At 39.6% G+C, this 21804-nt stretch overlaps 1 protein-coding gene across 1 annotated transcript in view; it reads left to right on the forward strand.

Annotated features, from left to right (window-relative positions):
* The window catches only part of Klhl32 (kelch like family member 32), a 177906-nt gene that overhangs the window by 82088 nt on the left and 74014 nt on the right, over positions 1 to 21804 (forward strand). Inside the window, exon 6 of the mRNA XM_035438702.1 lies at positions 4476 to 4574. Coding sequence (XP_035294593.1) covers positions 4476 to 4574 — 99 coding nt within the window. The remainder of the gene's footprint in view (positions 1 to 4475; positions 4575 to 21804) is intronic.

The raw sequence follows: 21804 nt of genomic DNA on the forward strand, positions 1-21804 counted from the left end.
TAACTTTTCACATCTTACTTCAAGGGCACAGGAATATAAGTTACACTCTTTTCCTGTGTCAGATTAATTACCAAAATAAATTTTGAAACAAGCATGTGTATAGGAATAAATTAGTTATCCAAATTTTTAGTCAAATAAGCACCTCAGTACAGAATGACAACTCTGTGCCGAGGCATTGTTCTTATTTGTTGCAGATGCTGAACAGGACAAATTGCTACCCTCCTGGAGCTTGTATCTCCATGTGTAGAAAAAAAAACAGAAAACAACCAAATAAATGTGCAATATGTCAAAAGACTGTAAGTGCTATGGAGAAAATAATAGGTATTTTGGAGTGATGTGCTGTTTCACATAGGATAATCAGAGAATGCCTCTCTGACAGTGTTGATCAGTATACACCAGATACTAGCCATACTCCCATTTTGCATGAGTGAGTTTGTTAAGTGGATAGCAAGCCAAAGTATAAGTAGCAATCATGAAATTAGGTGCTCAAAACTTCCAACAAAAGTAGTTTGAGAAAGCTCATTTAAAGCAGCCAACTGGAGTTCCCCATCAGGAGAGTCTTTGGCAGAGCAGAGTGTTCCCTTAGGTAAGACTTCCAAGTAAAAGAACGAATAACAATGGGTAGAGGTAACATCATCTGATTGGATGCTCCGAATATCCAGCAGAAATCAACTGGGAGGTTGTGGCAGTCAGCTGGAGTACCCACATTGAACTTTCCATTTATGTAGCAGCTTCCCATGGGTGGCCAGACTTCCCAGCATCTTTTTTTCCTCACTGTTGGCATGCTTATATCATGGGATAAGCAGTAGTCATATTTATTCGAAATAGCTCACCTTCCAGCTGTTTTCAGGGACCCAATGGTTTTATTGTTCCAATTTTCTGTTATATTCCTTCCCTGTCACAGAGTTGGGGAGTGAAACAGCCATCCCTAGACAAAGAACCTTGAAAGACACTTCAAAACAAACTTGCTTGGTTCTGGAATGGCAGGGTGACAGTCACACTTCCAGAGACAGCCTCTCAGTGAGCTCAAGGAACACAAGAAACTTTACCAATTAAATGGACACTACAAATGGAATGTCTGAGCAAAGTCTAAAGGATGGGGTAGAAAGAACCAAGCTGGTATCTTGAGGAAGAGTGATCCAGGCAGAGAAGACTGATTTGGTTGATAATGTTTTTAAAAGGTGAGACAAAGGGGAAGTCAGTGTCAGAAGCCAGGAGGCAGGAGTTGTCTGTACCTTGGGCTAGACTGATAACAAAGGAAAGTAGTGAGCATAACTGTTTAGCCTCTGGAGCTGTTGTGATAATAGATCCAACAGGAGTGTTCATAGGTGGGATGTGAGGTAGGAGGAAAAATAAGAGGATTCCAAGATGGTTCTGAGTCATGCTGCCTCTTTGAAGGAAACACAGTTAATGCAGACTCATGACGGTCATAGTGGTAAGTACTCAGCTCTCATAGAGCATCCCTATTCCTCCATGTTCAGTGAACATCATGGAAAAGGGGGCAGAAAGAATGTGAGAGCTGGACACTGCCCCCGTGAACTCATAGCAGCTTAGGTTCCCTGTTCAGGGCACACAAAAACCAACCAACCAAACAGCAACAACAAAACCAGACCAATGCAGATACTCAGTTCATGGATGGGAGAGGAATTCATGGGTCCAGGATCCTCCCCAGATTGCTATTGGCAGTTGGTAGCTTCTGGGGAGGAGAGTCAGAGTCTTCAATGCTACAGTGTCTGATGAGTTACACATGCTTTGGTGGACTTCTCAACATCCATGCCTGTGCAGGCAGCTCTGGTTAAACACAGTGGTTCACTTAGCAAGCAACAAAAAGAACAAAAGAAAATGACTTGATGGTGGGAAGGGGACTTGTCTGGAGGATGAGGGTGAGGTAGGCTGTGGGAGTGTGAAGGTGGAAGTGGTGGTAGAGAGAATTGGGTGGTGGGTGTGACCCAGGCACATTATATATGTGTATAAAATTATCAAACAATAATTGTATTTTTTTTTTTAAAGAAGAGTGACTCTGGGATTTTTCTAAATAGCTGCTATATTATTTGCTGAGAGGACAGGATTATAAAATGAGTGGAGTGGTGAGTGGTAGAAAGAGAAAAAGTCCAGTCTGTGGAATGCTTGGGGTTTGAGCTGCCCTCTAGACAGCCAAGAGGCCATATGAGGTTGGATGTCAGGCTCTACCCAGCCTGAGGGATTGACCTAACTGGGACATCAAGGGAATGAAGAAAAGGTAGACACATAGACACTTGTAAAGGAAAGGTTCCCACCTACAGTGGGCTGTGCTCACTCCAATGGAAGGTACCAACTTTGGCAGTGTGCCATAATCTCAGTGTAGGCAGAAGACTAGAAGATGGGATGGAAAGAACCCAGTGTATACCTTGAGGAAAAATGATCAAGATAGAGAGAACTTATTTGGTTGACAATATGAATCAAGTGGGCAGGTTTCTTTTATACAGCAGAACTAGGAGGCAGGGTCATCTGGGAAGATGAAGCTGTGGCTGGTAATTTTTTCACACACCGGTCAATCATTCATTAACACTTGTACTTGGACCCCAGGAAGGCTTTGCCATGTCTCAGACTCCCCTGGGGAAGGTTTTGCCTCTCCAATTGGTATGAGACATAGGTGTCTTTGACATGGCCCTACCCGTGTCAACGATACACACTCAGGACTTCATCCATTTCTCATAGTGGTATATGAGGGACTGGGATGTGAAGACAGAAACAGATTGGAGTGCCATCAGCATATGTAAAGGAGTTCTTAATTGGTCTAAATAATAAAAGGCCAGAGTCAGATATAGAGGGAAATGCTGAGAGATCAGAGAGAAGGAGCAAGCCACAGCACACCTCACCTCCTAAGCATCTCAGCAGACAAGAGAGAGAGAGTTCCTGTTTCTTCCTGCTTATATCCTGTCTCTGTCCAGCCATCTCACTTCCTGTCTGTCTGTACAGACCTCCAGACCTCTATGGTTACCTAGTGGCAATCTCCATTCTCTGACCCGAGACAGGCTTTATTTGTGCAATAAAGATATCACCATTAGAGAGTGAGCAGAGAGGTGAGAAATGTATCCAGCCCAAGCTATGGTCATTTCCAAAAGCATAGAGACTGGGAGTGAAGGAAAATATTGATCCAGAGTTAAGAGATGGATGGACTCATTTGGAGAAAGAGCGCACTCGCCTTTGCTAACTGCTCCCATGGGGAAATGGCAGTGAATTGCCAGTGAGTCTGAAGATGTAGATGTCCAGTGACTATACTGAATGACTGGGCTAAGGACAGTGCTGTGAAAGCGCTAAAGGCCTCTTTGTAGTTCTCAGTCGCATGTTGGAGTGAATTTTCTCATCATGGTGTGTCTTTTTCTGGCCTTTTTCAGTGGGCTGGTAGCCACAGTCAAATAGTTGGGCTTAACCAGAAAGAAGTAGATAATTGGTGTCTCCAGATACTTGAGCGGATCCCTTCTCTTGTGAGGCTCACTGTTTCATGAAAATAATACTTGTGTTTTCAATAAAGAGGACACTAGAAACAAAACTTTAAAATGAAGACAAAAGTTTGTATTTGTGCCGGGCTTATAAGTAGTATAATACATATATAATGTCCACTGGCTCTCACAATACCCGCCCATTCTCAAAAAAGTCACCCACTCTCACAATACCCGCCCAGTCTCACAGTACCCGCCCACTCTCATAATACCTGCCCACTCTCACAATACCCGCCCAGTCTCACAGTACCCGCCCAGTCTCACAGTACCCGCCCACTCTCACAATACCCGCCCACTCTCACAGTACCCGCCCACTCTCACAGTACCCGCCCACTCTCACAGTACCCGCCCACTCTCACAATACCTACCCACTCTCACAATACCCGCCCACTCTCACAGTACCCGCCCACTCTCACAATACCTGCCCACTCCCACAGTACCCGCCTACTCTCACAGTACCCGCCCACTCTCACAGTACCCGCCCACTCTCACAGTACCCGCCCACTCTCACAATACCCTCCCACTCTCATAGTACCTGCCCACTCCCTGTAGCTAGAGGAGATGCAAGTGCCCTGTCCTAAAACACCTGCTCAGTAAACCGTGATGAACTGGAGTCTGAAATGCACTCTGAAAAATTAGAACTGATTTATTTTGCACTTAATGACCACATTACAAAATGAAAGTTAAGAAGCTACTGTGTTCTTTGAAAATGTTCATATTTTCTTAAAAAATGAAGGAACTAAGCAGACTCTTGGATGTAGAAAAAGCCATTGGCCCATGTAAAGATAAAATAATTCTCCTGTTTGAGAGGGGGGCATCTTATGATAGTTAGGGAACAAGAAAGGAAGAGACTTCAGTGGCCACGGTGTTAGTTCAAATAAGTTGTTTAGAGTTGCAGTTTAAATGCGGTATGGTGCATTTGTACATTAAGCAGTACCATGTCCGTTTTCAATGTACCTGATCGCTTTCTCTTTTTTAAAATAACAAAAACAGATTTTGTTGGAGCCAGGAGTGATCCAGGATGTGTTAGCAGCTGGCAGTCACCTACAGCTGTTGGAGCTTCTCAATTTGTGTTCCCACTATCTCATCCAGGTATGTGTGCTTACATCTACTAATGGTCCTTTTCACATTCCCTTGTCAATTATACTCGTGTGTGTGTGTGTGTGTGTGTGTGTGTGTGTGTGTGTGTGTGTGTGTGTGTGCTCATGTGCACGAACAGCAAGTGTGCGTAGAGGCTAGAGGACAATCTATGAATGTCATTTCTTCCCTTACACCATGTACCCATGTACGTCCTAGGACACCAGTTTAGGTCATCAGACTAATGCATTTACCCACTGAATCATCTTTCAGACCTAACTATTAATTTATATTTTAGGATTTTTCTCATTTGTTCCATGGTCTCACTTCTCCTTCCATTTATTACTATATAATAAAAGTAATTAAAGTAATGAATCTACACACTTTTATTCTAGTATCTTTGTGCATATTAGTGTGAAGAAAGAATCTTATATTCCTACCCAATTACTTTGATATCCTTTATAATTATTTTCTCTATAATCATTTTCTCTAATTCTAAATTTGTCTAAATGTGCTGTAAATGGGTCCTTTCTCCTTCTCCTCTGCTACCCATTATGGAATTGCCAAAACTCTTCCTTATTTGGAATCTCTTTTCTGTTGTTGTTGTTGTTGTTGTTGTTTTCCTGACAATCCTAGGAAATAGGAACGAGCCCTTCTCACTGTGACAGTGTGAGGAATATCAGCCATGTTTACCTAAGGAAGAATACAGTATATGCAATTTTCATCATTATCTCAACACATTTAACCCAATAGTAAATGTTCAACTATTTTTATCTAGCTTTCTTTCCTTTTCCTCTCAATAGTTTTGGGTGTAATGGGAGAGCTATTTCTAAATCCATTCTATTAGTAGCCAATGGGAATCATCTAGAAAGGTTACAAGATTTCAGAATGTGTGGTTGGCTTTGAAGTTGGAATTATTTTTATTTGACACTTCTATATCAGATACTACCTCCGCTTTACGAAGCACTGCTGGATTCACTTTCCCATGGCAGATAATACACAGTGATACATAGACTGAGATTTCGCTATAGTAGTATAACTGTTGAGGATTATATGTAGACATATATCATCATGCCTATTGCAAATAATGTGTGTGTATTTGTACCTGTTTTTTTAAAGATGAAAATTCCAGATGAACACTAGAAGTCCATGTGCATTTCTCCTGCCCTATCAGATGAATTTGTTGAGACCTAAGTAGCTGTGCACTTTGTAGCTGAGCTCTTCCATTTATTTTACTCAGGTCAAAGTGCAGTTTGAATGAAGTTATATTTTGTGAAAAGTTATGAGTCAGACTTTTTAAAGGTGGTTGAAACTCAGTTTTCACAGATGTTGTCCTTTCCTTCTATTGTCTGAACTCTACCTTGTTATCAGTGATTATTGCAAAATGTTGAGCTTGTAGAAGGAAAATGAGTTGGAACCCACACTCTGTGTCTGTAGAAACAGCAATACTTTACTCTCTCCAATATATATGTTGCTTCTCTCAGGATAAAGTCTCCGGATTGGGTCAACCTGCTTTTATAGGATATTATTTTAATGTAGGCTAAGATATCATCACTCTTTTGGCAGTATTGCTCACCTGATTTTTAATGTCATATAGAATCTTTTAGTTGAATATATAAAAAGGGTTTTACCCTTATAAATGAAATCTCCCCAATGCTTAAAATGTACAAAGAAGTTGTGCTCTGTTACCAATGCTAATGTATTTGCTATCCTTGTTGGAGTCTTCGTCTAGCGGGGCTTAAAAATTATTTCCACAATGATGTCTGCTGTTATTTTGTTGTTCTTAAATTTCTCTTGTTTCTTTGGTGAAAGACAGATGACTCCTCTAGGAGCCTGTTTGTATCTAGTTATTGTCTTAAAACTGTCCAAGGAGAACCCTTGCAGAAGCTCCTGAGCCTCCTCAACCATTAGCAGACACCTCTGTAACTTCTGACATATGGATGTTGCTGCTCTGCTCCCACCCTAATGCCCACCCCACCCCCACTTCCAGAGAAGAAAAGGGATACTTTGAGGTCATAGTGTGGACTCCTTTCCCTTGCCTTTTCAAAAAGATCCACAGCCAATGTCCAGTCTGAAATATGAGTGATTCTTCATTCTACTTTGCCCACTGTATTCCTCTAGAAATATAAATAAATTAATTAAACATTAATTATTGTTGTATGTGGATGGCCTTGCTTTTCAGCATTCATGAGTTTGCATGCATTCTATCCTCCATTGTAAACACTGTTCAGAAAATCACTGGACATCACTTCCTGAGTGAGAGGTCCAATGTGTCCACTGGTCTACTGAGCTCTTTCTCAAACTCTACTTTTTTCCCAGAAAGATTTTGGACTTTTGTTGTTGCTTGTTTTGTTTTTTGAAACAGGGTATCCCAGGCTTGGCTCTAACTCACCAATACTCTTGCCCCCGCCTTCAGAGTGTTGGAATTATAGGCATGTGTTATTACACTCAGCCTTCCCAGGAATTTTGTATTACCTATCGGATTTTTTCAACTAAATGTCTTTTTTATATTTTTTGATTATTCAAACCAAATTTCAAATCTAAGTAGATTTTGATACTATTCTTCCCTTACAGCAAGTCCTTCCAGATCCTATTTCCATCCTTCCCACACAAAACTTTAGGTTCTTTATCAAATAAACAAACAAAAACTCAATACAACAACCCCCCACCAAGTAAACAATCTTAAACATCACCCCAAAAGAAGAACACCAAACTGCAACCAAATAAATGCATACAAATCTCCCCCAAAACTGTGCATTCCATTATATGTTGGTCTTCCCTGAAGTTGTTGATATATCCAGTGTCACTCCATTGGAGAAAACTGATTTTCCCTCTCCAAGCAGGTGGTAAAGGACAGTTCAGCTGTTAACCTTTACCCTAGTGAACCACTACTACTCTGGCTTCCATAGTGACTGTACAAGTTTGCACTGCCATCAACAATGTTCCTCTTACTCCACATCTTTGACAGCATGAGCTATCACTTGTTCTGTTGACCTTAGCCAGTCTGACAGGTATAAGTTAGAATCTAAAAGTAGTGTTGATTTATATTTACCTGATGTCCAAGGTTGTTGAACATTTCTTTGAGTATTTCTCAGACATTTGAGTTTCCTCTTTGAGAGCTCTCTATTTAGATCTGTACCCCATTCTTAAATTAGGTTATTTGTTTTCTTGATGTCTAGATTCTTGAGTTCTTTGTATATTGTGTATATTAGTGCTCTATCAGATGTATAGTTCAAGTGATAGTGTCCTTTGCTGTGTAGAAGCTTTTCAGTTTCGTGATGTCCCATTTGTTAATCTTTGATCTTAGTGCCTGTGCTAATGGTTTTCTGTTTAGAAACTCTTCATGCACCAGTGACCTTAAAGCTATTGTCCACCTTCTTTCTGTCAGGCTCATTGTATCTGGTTTTATATCTTTGGTCCATTTGGAGTTGAGAATGATAAGTATAGATTTATTTGTATTCTTATAAATGCAGCCATCCATTTTGACCAATACCGTTTGTTGAAAATCAGGTGTCCATAGGTGGATGGATTTCTGTCTGGGTCCTCAGTTTGATTCCCTTGATCAACATGTCTGTTTGGGGACCAATATGCTATTTTTATTTTTTGTTACTGTTTTTATTACTATAGCTTTATAGTATAGCTTGAAATTGGAGATACTCATACCTCCCACAGTTCTTTTATTGTTCTGAATTGTTTTAGCTGTCTTAGTTTTTTTTTTTTTTATTTCCTTATAGACCTGAAAATTGTCCTTTCAAGATCTGTGAAGAATTGTATTGGAATTTTAATGGGGATTGCATTGAATCTTGATTTTAGCTGTGGTTGTTTTATTGTATTAATCATACTTATCCATGAGCATGGGAGATCTTTTCATGTTCTGATATCTTTTTTAATTTCTTTCTTCAGTTCCTTTAAGTTTTTATCATACAAGTCTTTCACTTGCTTGATTAGAGATATCCCAAGGTATTTTATATTATTTGAAGCTATTGTGAAAGTTGTTGTCTCTCTGATTCCTTCCACAGATCATTTGTCCTTTGTGTATAGAAAGGCTACTGATTTTCTTCCTTTTTTTTATTAGAAAGAAAATTATTTTACATGTCAATCCCAGGTCCCTCTCCCTCCCCTCCTCCCCTGCCCTCCCAACTAACGTCCTAGTCCTACGTATCCCATACCCTTTCTGCTCCCCAGGGAGGGTGAAGCCTTCCATAGTGGGTCTTCAAAGTCTGTCTTATTCTTTGGGTTTGGGCCTAGGCCAACCCTCCTTGTGTCTAGGCTCAGGGAGTATCCCTCCATGTGGGATGGGCTCCTAAAGTCCATTTCTATGCTAAGGATAAGTACTGATCCACACAAGAGGCCCCATAGATTTCCAACGTCTCCTCACTGACACCCACATTCAGGGGGTCTAGATCAGTCCCATGCTGGTTTCCCAGCTATCAGTCTGGGGACCAAGAGTTTTCCCTTGCTGAGGTCATCTGTTTCTGTGGGTTTCACCAGCCTGGTATGGACCCCTTTGCTCATCAGTCCTCCTTCTCTACATCTAGATTTCAGTTCAAGGCTACTGAATTTTGTGAATTAACTTTGTATCTAGCTACTTTGCTGAAGGTGTTTATCTGCTGTAGGAGTTTTCCAGTGGAATTGTTTGGATCACTTATATATACTACCTTATCATCTGTAAATAAAGATACTTTGACTTATTTTTTTCCAATTTGCATCTCTTTGATTTTCTTTGTTTTTTTTATTGTCCTAGCTAAGACTTCAAGTACTATATTGAATAGGTATGGAGAGAGTGTACAACCTTGTCTTCTTCTGTTTGCATGCAATTGCTTTGAGTTTCTTTCCATTTAAGTTGATATTGGCTATGGGCTTGCTATAAACTGCCTTTATTATCTTAAGGTATACCCCTGTATCCCTTGTCTCTCCAGGACTTTTATCATGAAGCAGTGTTGGATTTTGTCAAAAGCTTTTTCTGCATCTAATGAGAATAATCATGTGGTTTTTGTCTCTCAGTTTGTTTATGTTTATATTGGATTATATTTATCAATTTACATATGTTGAACCATCCCTAAATCCCTGGGATAAAGCCTTTTCAATCATGATGAATGATCTTTATGATGTGTCCTTGCATTCAGTTTGTAAGCATTTTTGCATGTATGTTTATGAGGGAATTTGTTCTGCAATTCTCTTTGTTGGGTCTCTATATGGTTTAGGTATCAGGGTTACTGTGACCATGTAAAATGAGTTGGGCAATGTTCCTTCTGTTTCTGTCTTGTGGGATATTTAAGGAATATTGTCATTGACTCTTCTTTGAAAGTCTGGTATAATTCTGTGCTAAACATCTGGCCTTTAGCTTATTGGTTGGGAGATTTTAATGACTTTTTATTTCATTAGTCTGTTTAAATTGCTTAAATGATTGTGATTTAACTTTTGTAAGTGGTATGTATAGAGGTATTTATCCATTTCTTTTAGTTTTTCTAATTTGGTGGAGGATAGGTTTTTAAAGTATGTCCTTAGATTCTCTGGATCTCCTTGGTGTCTGTTGTTATGTTCACCCTTTCATTTCTAATTTTTGTTAATTCAGATCTTCCATCTCCAGTTCTTCATTAATTTGGATAAGGCTTTCCATTGTAAAATAATGAATATTATTTATTATTCAATAAATACTATTTATTGATTTTTATACAAGAACTCTTTGCTTCATTGACTCTATGTTTCATTTGATTGTTTGTTTCAATTTTATGGATTTCAGCCATGAATTTGGTTATTTCTTACCACTTACTGTTTTTGGGGTGTGATTTTATTGTTGTTGTTGTTCTAAAGCATTCAGATGTGCTGTTGTTAGTATGAGATCTCTCCATATTTTAATGTAGTCACTTAGTACTAAAAACTTGCTTTTTAGAACATTGTTCATTATATTCCATAAGTTTGAGTATTTTTTTTATTTATTTTCATCGACTTCTTGAACGTCTTTAAGTTCTTTCTTGACCCATTTTTCATTCAGAAGAGATTTATTCAGTTTCCATGAGTTTGTGGGCTTTCTTTTTTTCTGTCATTGTTGATATTCAGCCTTAATCCATAGTGGTCTGGTGGAATTCAGGCTTTTAATTCAATTTTCTTGAATCTGTTGAGATTTGCTTTGTGTCCCAGTATGTTATCAGTTTTGGAGAAAGTTCTGTGAGGTGCTGAGAAGAAAGTTCATTTTCTCGTGGTTGGGTGAAATGTTCTGTAGATATCTGTTAGGTCCATTTGAGTCATAACATCTGTTAGCTCCATTATTTCTCTGTTTAGTTTTTGTATGAATGAAATGTTCATTGGTGAAAGTGTGGTATTAAAGGGTCAGTGTATGATTTAAGCTTTAGTAGCATTTCCTTTACAAACATGGTTGCCCTTGCATTTAGGACATAGATACTAAAAATTGTAATGTCCTCTTGGTGGATTTTTCCAGTGGATTTTTCCATTGATGAGTATGTAGTATCCTTCCCTATCTCTTCTGATTTGTTTTGAAGTCTGTTTTGTTACATATTAAGATGGACACACCAGCTTGGTTCTTAGGCCCGTTAGCTTAGAATTTCTTTTTCCATACTTTTACCATGAGATGATGTCTTTCTTGAAATTTAGGTGTGTTCTGCTGGTACATTGCTGGGAATGAGATTGGGGGATTAGATCTGGAGGAACAGAGGGAGACATGAAGATCTGTAATCAGTTTACCTGCTTCTGTGGCAGGAGTAGCCTGTGGGACCCCAGGGCGTGTCTGTAGGAGTTGAGGGCTGGGATAGAGTAAGGAGTGGGAGAGGGAGGCCAGGAGGGGAAGATCTGTGGGATCCACTGGAGACGTGCTCAGGTGGGAAGGGAAGCCGAAGCAGGTATTCTGCTGCTACATTGATGTGGATGAGACTGGCGGTTTGATTTGGAGGAGCAGAAGGAGAGATGACAAACTGTAATTATCTATCTGTTTTCCTGGCAGAAGTGGCCAGCTAGACTTGGGGCTGGGACAAAGCATTGAATGTAGAGAGGGAGATCAGGAGGGGAAGGGCTGTAGGATCTGCTAGATACGAGTTTTCAAGGAGGCTGCCACAGGTGTTTTTGCTGCATAACTGAGGATTAGACTGGGGGATTGGTTTTAGAGGGATAGAGGACTGGTAAAGGTCTGTAGCAGGAGTGGCCTGTGGCTTTCCAGGGAGTGACTTGTTGGAGTTTTTCCCACCTAAATGTCACACCAGTAGTTCAAACATCATATAGTACAACCTGCTCTGGGGGTGCTATTGATCTGCTTGTTTCTATAAATTTGATTTTTTAAAAATTTATTATGTATACAACATTCTGCTTCTGTGTATATCTGCACACCAGAAGAGGGCACCAGATTTCATAAGGGATGGTTGTGAGCCACCATGTGGTTGCTGGGAATTGAACTCAGGATCTCTAGAAGAGCAGTCAGTGCTCTTAACCTCTGAGCCATCTCTCCAGCCACGGTTATTGTTTTAGATATCCAACTTGAGTAGGGTCAGCTTTGCAAATATCTCACACCCGGGTCTTTTCTCTATCACTGAAACTATTGCCTTTCGTTAGACACTCAGCACTCTTGCTAAAAGAGTTGCTCCTAAATGGGCTTCTTTCTAGCCTCTCTCTTCATGCTAAGCCATATTCCCTTGAGTATCATTATCTTTACCAGGGAAGGGAGCCAACATTTGCAGAGCCTGTCAGTTTTATAAAGACTCATGCTTCTACTCTACCGAGTAGCCCTTTCTGTTGGGCAACATTATTTTCTTTTTACAGATGGAAGAATTTAAATTCAGAACTAGTATGTTGGTTTCACTTAGAAATGTCCACTGGCTACCTGTTGGTATATCTTAATACATTAGTACGCCTCAGGATATTAGTTTACCTACGAAATTCTTTGTTCTTATCTCCATGACTGGGCCCACTGTTGCCCAGCCAAGCTGTCTTTTGCAGGATCCTAAGGCAGATGTTATTTACATAGGGGGACTTGCCATAATAGAAGTCCTGGTAATAGGAGATCCCCAGTAGCAGGCAAAGGTTTAAGTTCTCTCTGTGCCCTTGTGTTGGGGATGGAGAAACACAGATGCACAGACAACCCCAACCACACACACACACACACACACACACACACACACACCTTCCTCTGCCAAGAATGCCATGGATCAGGGATGTTAACTGTTGGATTTGCATTATGCCCCCTGAAATTGAGCCATTAGGAACAACACGCTTTGCCAAGGGTGCCATCTTTTGCCATCAGCTTTCTCAAGGGAAAGAATTCTGTAAGATCCGTGCCTCTCACTAAAGTGATACATTCTATTGCCCAATTAACAGCAGTGACCTTTGCTTCACCAGGCATCACAGCTTTTATAATGACATGCAGCTAAAATGCAGTAATAAAAAGAGCATCCTGTAGCCTTTTCCAATAAAACCACGAAAGCAATGGTTGGAACGGACTGCCAATATCTATTTGTAGGCAGCAGGTGGCAGTGTGAATCCACCAAAATTCAATAATTCGTTTAAAGCAGAAATCAGGGGGAAAGTGGGAAGAAAAATTATTTATTTTGCTACATATTAGTCTTCTGACCCAATCAGTAAAAAAGTCATTATTCACACCACACTGGGCAATATGCATTGTAATTTTTAACAAATAATAGGAAACTGTTAATGTGCTCCCAGGAAATGCAGTTTTGTCCCGGGCTTCTATGGTCATTTATCACGGCACTTTGTGAAATCACTCATTTGTTCTAATTTGAATGTAAATGACTCTAAGGTTTTACAAATAAGGTGACAGACTCACATAAATGTAATTGCAGGGTTCATCTCCTTCTTTTTATATATCACTCATTAGGTTATGAATTAAATACATCGTATTAAACCAGGGGCATGTCCAATGATGATATTGTAATGGCAAATTACTCTATGCTATTAGAGGTGTATTTTTTATTCATGGACATTAATTTGTCATTAAGCGGCATTAGTTTAGCACTTTTATGTGGAAGACGTGACCTGCAAGAGGAGACATGCTTCTGGGTTCTGAGAGGAGAGGACTCGAGGGCCATAGGTAGAGCATTTTATCTCTGTAAGGAAACATACAGGGTGTTCGTTTCTTGTTTTGTTTTCTGCTTTTACAAATATTACATAAGTCACTTCCTCAGCCTGAAGGTGTTCTCTCTAGATTCTTGCTACTCGTCTTTGGATAGCTGAGAACTAACCAGAAGAGATGGCAGCACCTCACCCCATCCTTCATCTCATCCCTTGTACATGCTTACTCATGAAGATCTTGTATAGTTGTACACTTAATAGGCTACAGAGAGAATTGGGCATTTTCTTTCTTTGATGAAAATAGAAAGATTTAAAGAATTTTATTCTCTTTTGAGAGTTTTGGGGAGATTTCTGGGTAATTTCATTCCTTTTTTTTTTTTTTATAAATAGCAGTCTTAGGGTTTCTCTTTTAAGAAAAGATTTTTCTAGTCCTAACATCAGGAAGCACTGATCTCAAAGATATCATCTCCAAGACTGTCTCTTCAGGCAGTTTTGAGTTATCCTCCACAGGGTTCAGTATGCTTAGAAATTGCCTTTCCCTGCTTTTGACCTGGGAGGTTTTGGGTACAAGACTCAGGATCTCACCTTCCACCAATTTCAGATTTGCTTTCCCTTCCTCCATATTGCATCAACTCAGTATGTATTGAGGGGACAAAAGTTAACCTTCATTCAGTAATTTTATCTGCTTTTTAATATTAATATGTTAAATAATAGTGTGAAAATCGTATAAGCAGCTTTCTATTACTTTTACCTACTGAATGCATTTGGTTCAGTTGGAAATACTTCCTACAGTGACTGAATCCAACAGTAAGGAGCGTATATATTTTACACTATTATAATGGATTATTATTTTTTAAACTAAATAATGCAACAATGACTTATTGGAGGTTATGTCTTCTAAATAATATATTATTTTAAATTTAATTATTAAATTAGCTGCATTACCTAAATACATAGTGGATATTCTATATAAAATAATTTATCCTCCAGGTTGGAAAGGCATAACCCATATTCATTTTTCTCTAACACTGGGCTATTTTTTCTATTAGAGAAGACAAATGATTATACCCACATATATATTTAATACAGCCATAATCCAATGCACTAATTACATGCCATTCCATGCTTCCCTTGAGCTGATACCTTTGTGTTTGGAGCATATTAAAATATAACTTTTGGAAAATATAATACAAATAGTTTCATCTTTTGGATTCTTTTTCAGTGAAAATAACCAGGAAAGCTAGAAATGTATCAACCCCAAGTCATAGCCAACAACTAATTATTTGTTCTAACCAAGAATATTTGCCACCTAGCATGAGTAATCCAGAATACCAGATTTGCCAAATATCCATATTTGGCTCTAGAAGTGCATCATAAGATCTTCAGTAGCCATTTCTGAGTCCCAATTAATTTTTTTTCATATGCTATTGTGTTGGCTTTCATTCTCCAAGCCCACACTGAAGGATACCAGCAAATGACAGCCCTAAGGCATGCTGTCTGCTGGGAGAGTCATTTCAGCATTTTAATTTGTTATTTGAGTAATCTGGGGTTGCTTGTATCTTCTCTGTGAGTTTTTAAAGAGAGGGAAGATATCCTGAATGATTTTTCTAATATCTGTAGTTTCCATTTTAGGCTAGGCAACAAACAAAACTGGAAACCTCTCCCCACCCTGCAAAAAATCTGATTTTGTGCATGCATTCTTTTCTCAAAAAAAAAAAAACTTCTAATATCTTACGTAGCTGTAGTTCAGAATCAACAAATGAAGCAATCAAATATGTATCTCCCTTCCTCCCATTATTACTATTTGAAATTAGGGGTGGTCTGAATAAAATCCATGTTCCATTTGAGACACTCACTCTCACATCCATCTTCCAGCTGTAAGTATTTCTACTCAGTGAGATGTGTGCCCTCTTCTCTGAAACTCACACACCTTCAGTTCCTCATCACAGCCTTTTGCCTTCTGTTTTGCCCATAGTACCAGTCTCTCCACCAGAAAGGTGGGGGAAATTTTAATTCATCTCCCATCACTACAACAGCCCTTGTCTTCCCTTCACTGCAAAAGTGATGCTGGTGTCCATGCCTTCTTACCTGTTGTACTGTGAGTCTTTCATGATATCTAGTCATGAGCTGTTCTGTGTTCCCTCTGCACATCCCTTTCCTCTCTCCTAGTTCCCCTCCTCCTTTTTCAGCTCCTTTACAGTCTCTTCTTCCCTCATTGTCCGGAGGATGGCAGCACTGTGTATAGCCCATCTCTTCTGCTCACTGCAGTTGTCTTTCCACTGTGGAGGTCTCTGCATCTCAGCTCCAGACATGTGTTCTGTTAGCATGTCCACTGGATACCCACAGGCAGTTCCACTGGACACCACACATGCAGCTAACTGGATACTCACATGCAGTTCACTGGATACCACATGCAGCACACTGGATACCACATGCAGCTCACTGGATACCCACATGCAGTTCACTGGATACCCCACATGCAGCTCACTGGATACCACATGCAGCTCACTGGATACCCACATGCAGCTCACTGGATACCCACATGCAGTTCACTGGATACCCCACATGCAGCTCACTGAATACCCACATGCAGCTCAGTGAATACCCCACATGCATTTCCCGATTGTCTTCATTCAATCCCACGTGCTTGCTCTTTGCCATGCTGTTAAGGCGGTATCATTCTTTTATTACCTCAACCAAAAACCCTAGTTTTTAGAAATTTAGGTTATCAGGAGAAGCCACTCTCCCATGGGTAGTTTTACTTCACATGCCTTTACTTACCCAAACTAGAACTCTTAGACTGCTCCATGACTTTATGATTCTTGCTCAACTCTTGATTTAGCCTCTTAGTTCTCCGATGTGTTGCCTTGTCTTCTTGTTGGCACTGACATCATTGAGGTCTACATTATTTCTCTTGGACTCTCCTGAAGTACTTCTACCCTGCTCCCTGCCTGTGATTAACACAACAATGTTGAACATTGGTTTTTAAATCTTCAAAATAATTTATTTCCCTAAAACCTTATATAGCTTTCTATCTTCAAGTTGCAAACTAGCTTCTGGACTTTCTCATTCTTCCCTCCTTTATGCACTCTCTCTTACTGTATCCCAAGGGTAACATACTTTGTCATCTCCAGTCCTCTGTCTCCTGGGTTCATTCTTGGGAACATTCTGAAGGTATTCTAGTGGAAGTCATGCCAGAGACCAGGGGTGACCCCAGAATCTTCCCTCCCCATGGCCAGTGTGCAATGTCACTTTCATATATACACTGTTCAGTTTCTCATTCTCTCTTCTTTCTATTTCTTCTTCTTTCTAACACTGTCTTAATCCAGGTCCTTGTTACTTCCTGATTAAGGAGACTTCTTGCAAATTGATGAACTTGTTGCTCCAGTTCTTTCTCTAGTGTTCTGTTTGATTGATTTTAAAAATTAATTTTTAATCCATTAACTTTATTTTCAAAGTGATTATATTGTACTCTTAAAATCATTCACTATTTGTTGGTTCTCTATAGCCATTGGTATAAGGTTCATTCTCTTAATTTGACACACAAAGTCAAAACTTCCTATCACTTTAACTTTATTTATTTATTTAATTTTTGACAATTTACTGCTCAAGTATTGTGCTGACATCTTAGGGAATTTTGTTCATTTAAACCCTCTCTTTTTGTTTGTTTGTTTTTTTTGTTTTTGTTTTGTTTTGTTTTGTTTTTCGAGACAGGGTTTCTCTGTGTAGTTTTGGAGTCTGTCCTGGCACTCGCTCTGGAGACCAGGCTGGCCTCGAACTCACAGAGATCTGCCTGGCTCTGCCTCCCTAGTGCTGGGATTAAAGGCATGTGCCACCAATGCCCAGCTCAAACCCTCTTTTATGTGGGCTTGTTTTCCTGTTATCATCTTTTGAGTTCCTAACACCTTAAGGTCTTGGCATGTTTCCTTTTCCACGGCTGGCTGAGTGGCACACTCAGTTTGAGTTAGAGGCCTTCTTTAATTGTGAACGTTCTTCTGGGAAGCTAATCACAATGTATTGCATTTATTTATCTGTCTCCTCTTTTTTTTTTTTTTTTTTTTTTTTTTTTTTTTGGTGTTCCAGAGGATATATATTTCTAGTTCATATGTTACAAGATAGTTTTTATCTGTCTCCTCTTATGTTGATTTGTTTCTCTCCTTGTGACATAAACTCATACCCCAAAGTCACTTTATCTTAAGTGACTTAGCACCTCTCTGATCTTTACTTCTAGTCTGAAATAGGTACAGCAACCTTTTACCCCTTGATATTGTTGAAGGATTCAATAAGATAGTGAGTGCAATGTGTCCTGCCACACAGATCCTGCACCAGTAGATGCTTGAGAAACAAGAGCTGACATGATGGGATGCTCAACATGTGCTCACGTACTGAGTAAGCAACTGTGAATTTTGAAGCAACGTTTTTCAGCTCATGGTGACAGAGGCCAGCATTATTAGTACCTGATCAGGCTATATTTCTGTGTCCCTCCCTACTAGAATTCTAGCTTACTACGAAACTTTCCTGAAGAACAATATAAAATTATTCATGAGTCTTAGATATTATTCATACAACTGATTATGAAAATGTACCAGTAACCTAATTGTAGAATTGCTCTATTATATAGCACAAATATATTTAAATATGTCTTCTAAAACTGCCAGAATTAGAGCATGTTTTTTTCTTGTAATTTTTTAATTGCTGGTAATACTTTGTTTTTACTTAATTAAAGCATATAAAATATATATTTGTATTAGCATATGAGTATATAATTACTATCCAGAAATACTTACATGTTTGTGTGTGAATATGTATGTATTTACACACCCAAGTATATTTATTCAGATATATATTTATACACATAAAATACTTGGGCTTACATTATTTTATGACATTATAAATAAGTGTAATCTATATGGCCAATGAAATGCTTATTTTCTTCCTTTACAATTTGACTTTATCCTATCAACTCCAAATGTAGTATTGATAAAACTCATAGTCCCTTTACATACATGATAAACATGACAATTTATTTTCCTGCGTGATTCATTCCAAAGCTATTAAAAGTTGGGATGTTTTTATCTGTTAGTTTGTTTTAACCTGTTTTAGCCCCTCACCACATATCCATGCTAGTTCCCTTTGTGTTGCTTCCTTGACTCTTGGAGGAGAGCCCTTTCCTGCTGCACTGGGTTGGGTCGTCACGTACTATCTTGATTTATAACTAGGTTGTAATCCAAATAGGAAACAGGTGGAGTCACAACTGGGTATGGTGCCTTGGATATTAATGGCTTGGCTCAGCCGTGGAATTTCTAACGCTGTATACACTTTTTTGTCTTAATTATGCATTCATTAAAAGCTTTTATACCCCACAGAATAAAGTAAATATTTTTTGATCTCCATAGTGTGCTCCCAGACTGTAGATTTGCACAGCAGGGTCTTGATAATCTGAATAAATTGTATTTCCCCAAGGACTTTATCTTTCAAATAAGGTCATAAAGAAATGCAGCTCCCCCATCCTTGAATTTCTCAATGTGCCTTTTCTTCCTGAGAAGCAGAGTATATTATAGTAACAGACACATGTTTGTGGCCCACTATATTGTTGTAGTCTGTTCTTCTCACTTATCTCTGAAGTTAGTTTCTCTCTCTCTCTCTTTTAAGCTCAAGGACCATTTTATTAAAACTTAAATGAAAAACAAGAGGCAAGGTAAGCTGGACAGCTTCAGGGAAGAGCGGCATGGAGAACAGGAAGAGAGAAAGGCAAGCCTTTTGAAGCTGGGCCCCCAAAACCAGGCGGGTACCATGTTGGAGATTTGTGTGTAGTTGCCTGGGAGATGGAGGATCTTCCAAAACAGAAAGTCTAGAGGATCAGGGAAAGCATGTTTAAGATTTTGGTTGATATCCAAACAAGAAATAGAAAGGGAAACAGAAAAGCCACTCACTATTAGTGAGACCTCAGAGAAGCAGACAGGCTCAGCAGTGTTGCTTTGTAAGCAAGTACTGGTAAAGAATTTATACATACAAGAAAAAAATGATTTTTACCTGAGAGCTGTGATTTTTGATGATCCTTACAGAAAAACAAAGGCTCGTTCAGCACTCGGCATTTCCTGCCTTTCATCCAGTTAGTGAGTCAAGTTGGAAGAATAGGCAAAGCTCTTGTTGAAGCACCACTGACAGGAAATAACAAGCCGGGCGTTGATGGCGCACACCTTTAATCCCAGCATTCGGGAGGCAGAGGCAGGTGGATCTCTGTGAGTTTGAGGCCAGTCTGGTCTCCAGAGGGAGTTCCAGGACAGCCTCCAAAGCAATACAGAGAAACCCTGTATTGCTCTCTTAAAAAACCAGAGAGAGGAGAGAGAGAGAGAGAGAGAGAGAGAGAGAGAGAGAGAGAGAGAGAGAGAGAGAGAGAGATTACCATAACTACTGTATGTTTAGATTCCACTCTGCAGATGTGGCTGGACATGTGTTTTTAGAACCCTCATTTACATATCCAGCATGTGTTATCACGTTTCCTAGTCTTTAGACATGAAAATTGACTTGAGATGTTGTCCACTGACTGGGACCATCTAGGAGGCTCAACTTCAAATCATGTACTTTTACTACAATTCTAAACTAAAGGTGTCATTGGTGCTTTTATGACCCAGTGAAGAAGACAGGAAATAAAAAGGTAGAAACCCAAGTAAATGTCCACAATCATTGGAACTTACAATATTTTTTGAGTTATCCAGAACAGCATGGCAGCATGTCCATTTTTAATGGCAATTTGCAAATAGCAGTTGTGAACATTTCTAGAAGTGTTTTTTTTCCTCATATAATATGCCATATTTAGCTAATATTCAGCCTGTGTTATGTTACCTAACTGTTTGGATATTAAGCTGTTGAGTACATTTAGTTATCATTTGGTAAATTACCTTTAAATTCTTTAAATATTTCAATATTTGTAGGAAGTACATTCTGTTTCACTATGAACCAAGAAATAAGATCAGTAAAAAAAGCTAGGTTTTTCATACTGTATTTATATAATTTCCTCACCACTCTCCCCTCCAGCTCTTCCCATGCACCCCCCTGTATAGTACAGTATGTATAGTAAAGTAACTCCTCACCCTCAAATTTTTTCCCATTTTTTAATTTAAATTAGAAACAAGATTGTTTTACATGTCAATCTCAGTTCCCGCTCCTTCCCCTCCTCCCCTGCCCCCCACTAACACCCTACCTATCCCATACCCCTTCTGCTCCCCAGAGAGGGTGAGGCCTTCCATGGGGGGGGTCTTCAGAGTCTGTCATATCCTTTGGGATAGGGCCTAGGTCCTCCCCATGTGTCTAGGCTGAGGGAGTATCCCTCTAAGTGGAGCCCATTCCTATGCTAGGGATAAGTACTGATCTACTACAAGAGGCCCCATAGATTTACGAGGCCTCCTCACTTACACCCACGTTCATGCTGTCTAGATCAGACCTATGCTGGTTTCCCAGCTCCCTTTTGTTCAGGTTTCTGTGGGTTTCACCATCCTGGTCTTGACACCTTTGCTCATCACTCCTCCCTCTCTGAAACTGGATTCCAGTTCGGTTCAGTGTTAAGCTGTGGGTGTCTGCTTCTACTTCCATTAGCTGCTGGATGAAGGCTCTAGGATGGCATATAAGTTAGTCATCAATCTCATTATCAGGGGAGGGCATTAAAGTAGCCTCTCCACTATTGCTTAGATTGTTAGTTGGTGTCATTCTTGTAGATGTCTGGACATTTCCCTAGTGCCTGATTTCTCTTTAAACCTATAATGTCTCCCTCTATTATGGTATCTCTTATCTTGTTCTCCTCTATTCTTCCCCCAACTTAGCCTTCCTGCTTTCTCATGTCCTTGTTACCTCTCCTCACCTCATTCTCCAGCTCCCTCTCCCCTCCCTCCATGCTCCCAATTTGCTCAGGAGATCTTGTCCCTTTCCCCTTCTCCAGGGGACCATGTATGTCTCTCTTAGGCTCCTACTTGTTTCCTAGCTTCTGGGTGTGGATGGTAGGTTGGCAATTCTTTGCTGTCTGTCTAAAATCCATATATGAGTGATTTCATACCATGTTTGTCTTTTTTGTGACTGGGTTACCTTGATCAGAATGGTTTCTTCTATTTCCATCCATTTGCCTGAGAATTTCAAGATTCCACTAATTTTTTTCTGCTGAGTAGTACTCCATTGTGTAAATGTACCACATTTTCTGTATCCATTCTTCAGTTGAGGG

The sequence above is a fragment of the Cricetulus griseus genome, chromosome 2, assembly GCF_003668045.3.
Source record: "Cricetulus griseus strain 17A/GY chromosome 2, alternate assembly CriGri-PICRH-1.0, whole genome shotgun sequence".
Classification (NCBI taxonomy): Eukaryota; Metazoa; Chordata; class Mammalia; order Rodentia; family Cricetidae; genus Cricetulus; species Cricetulus griseus.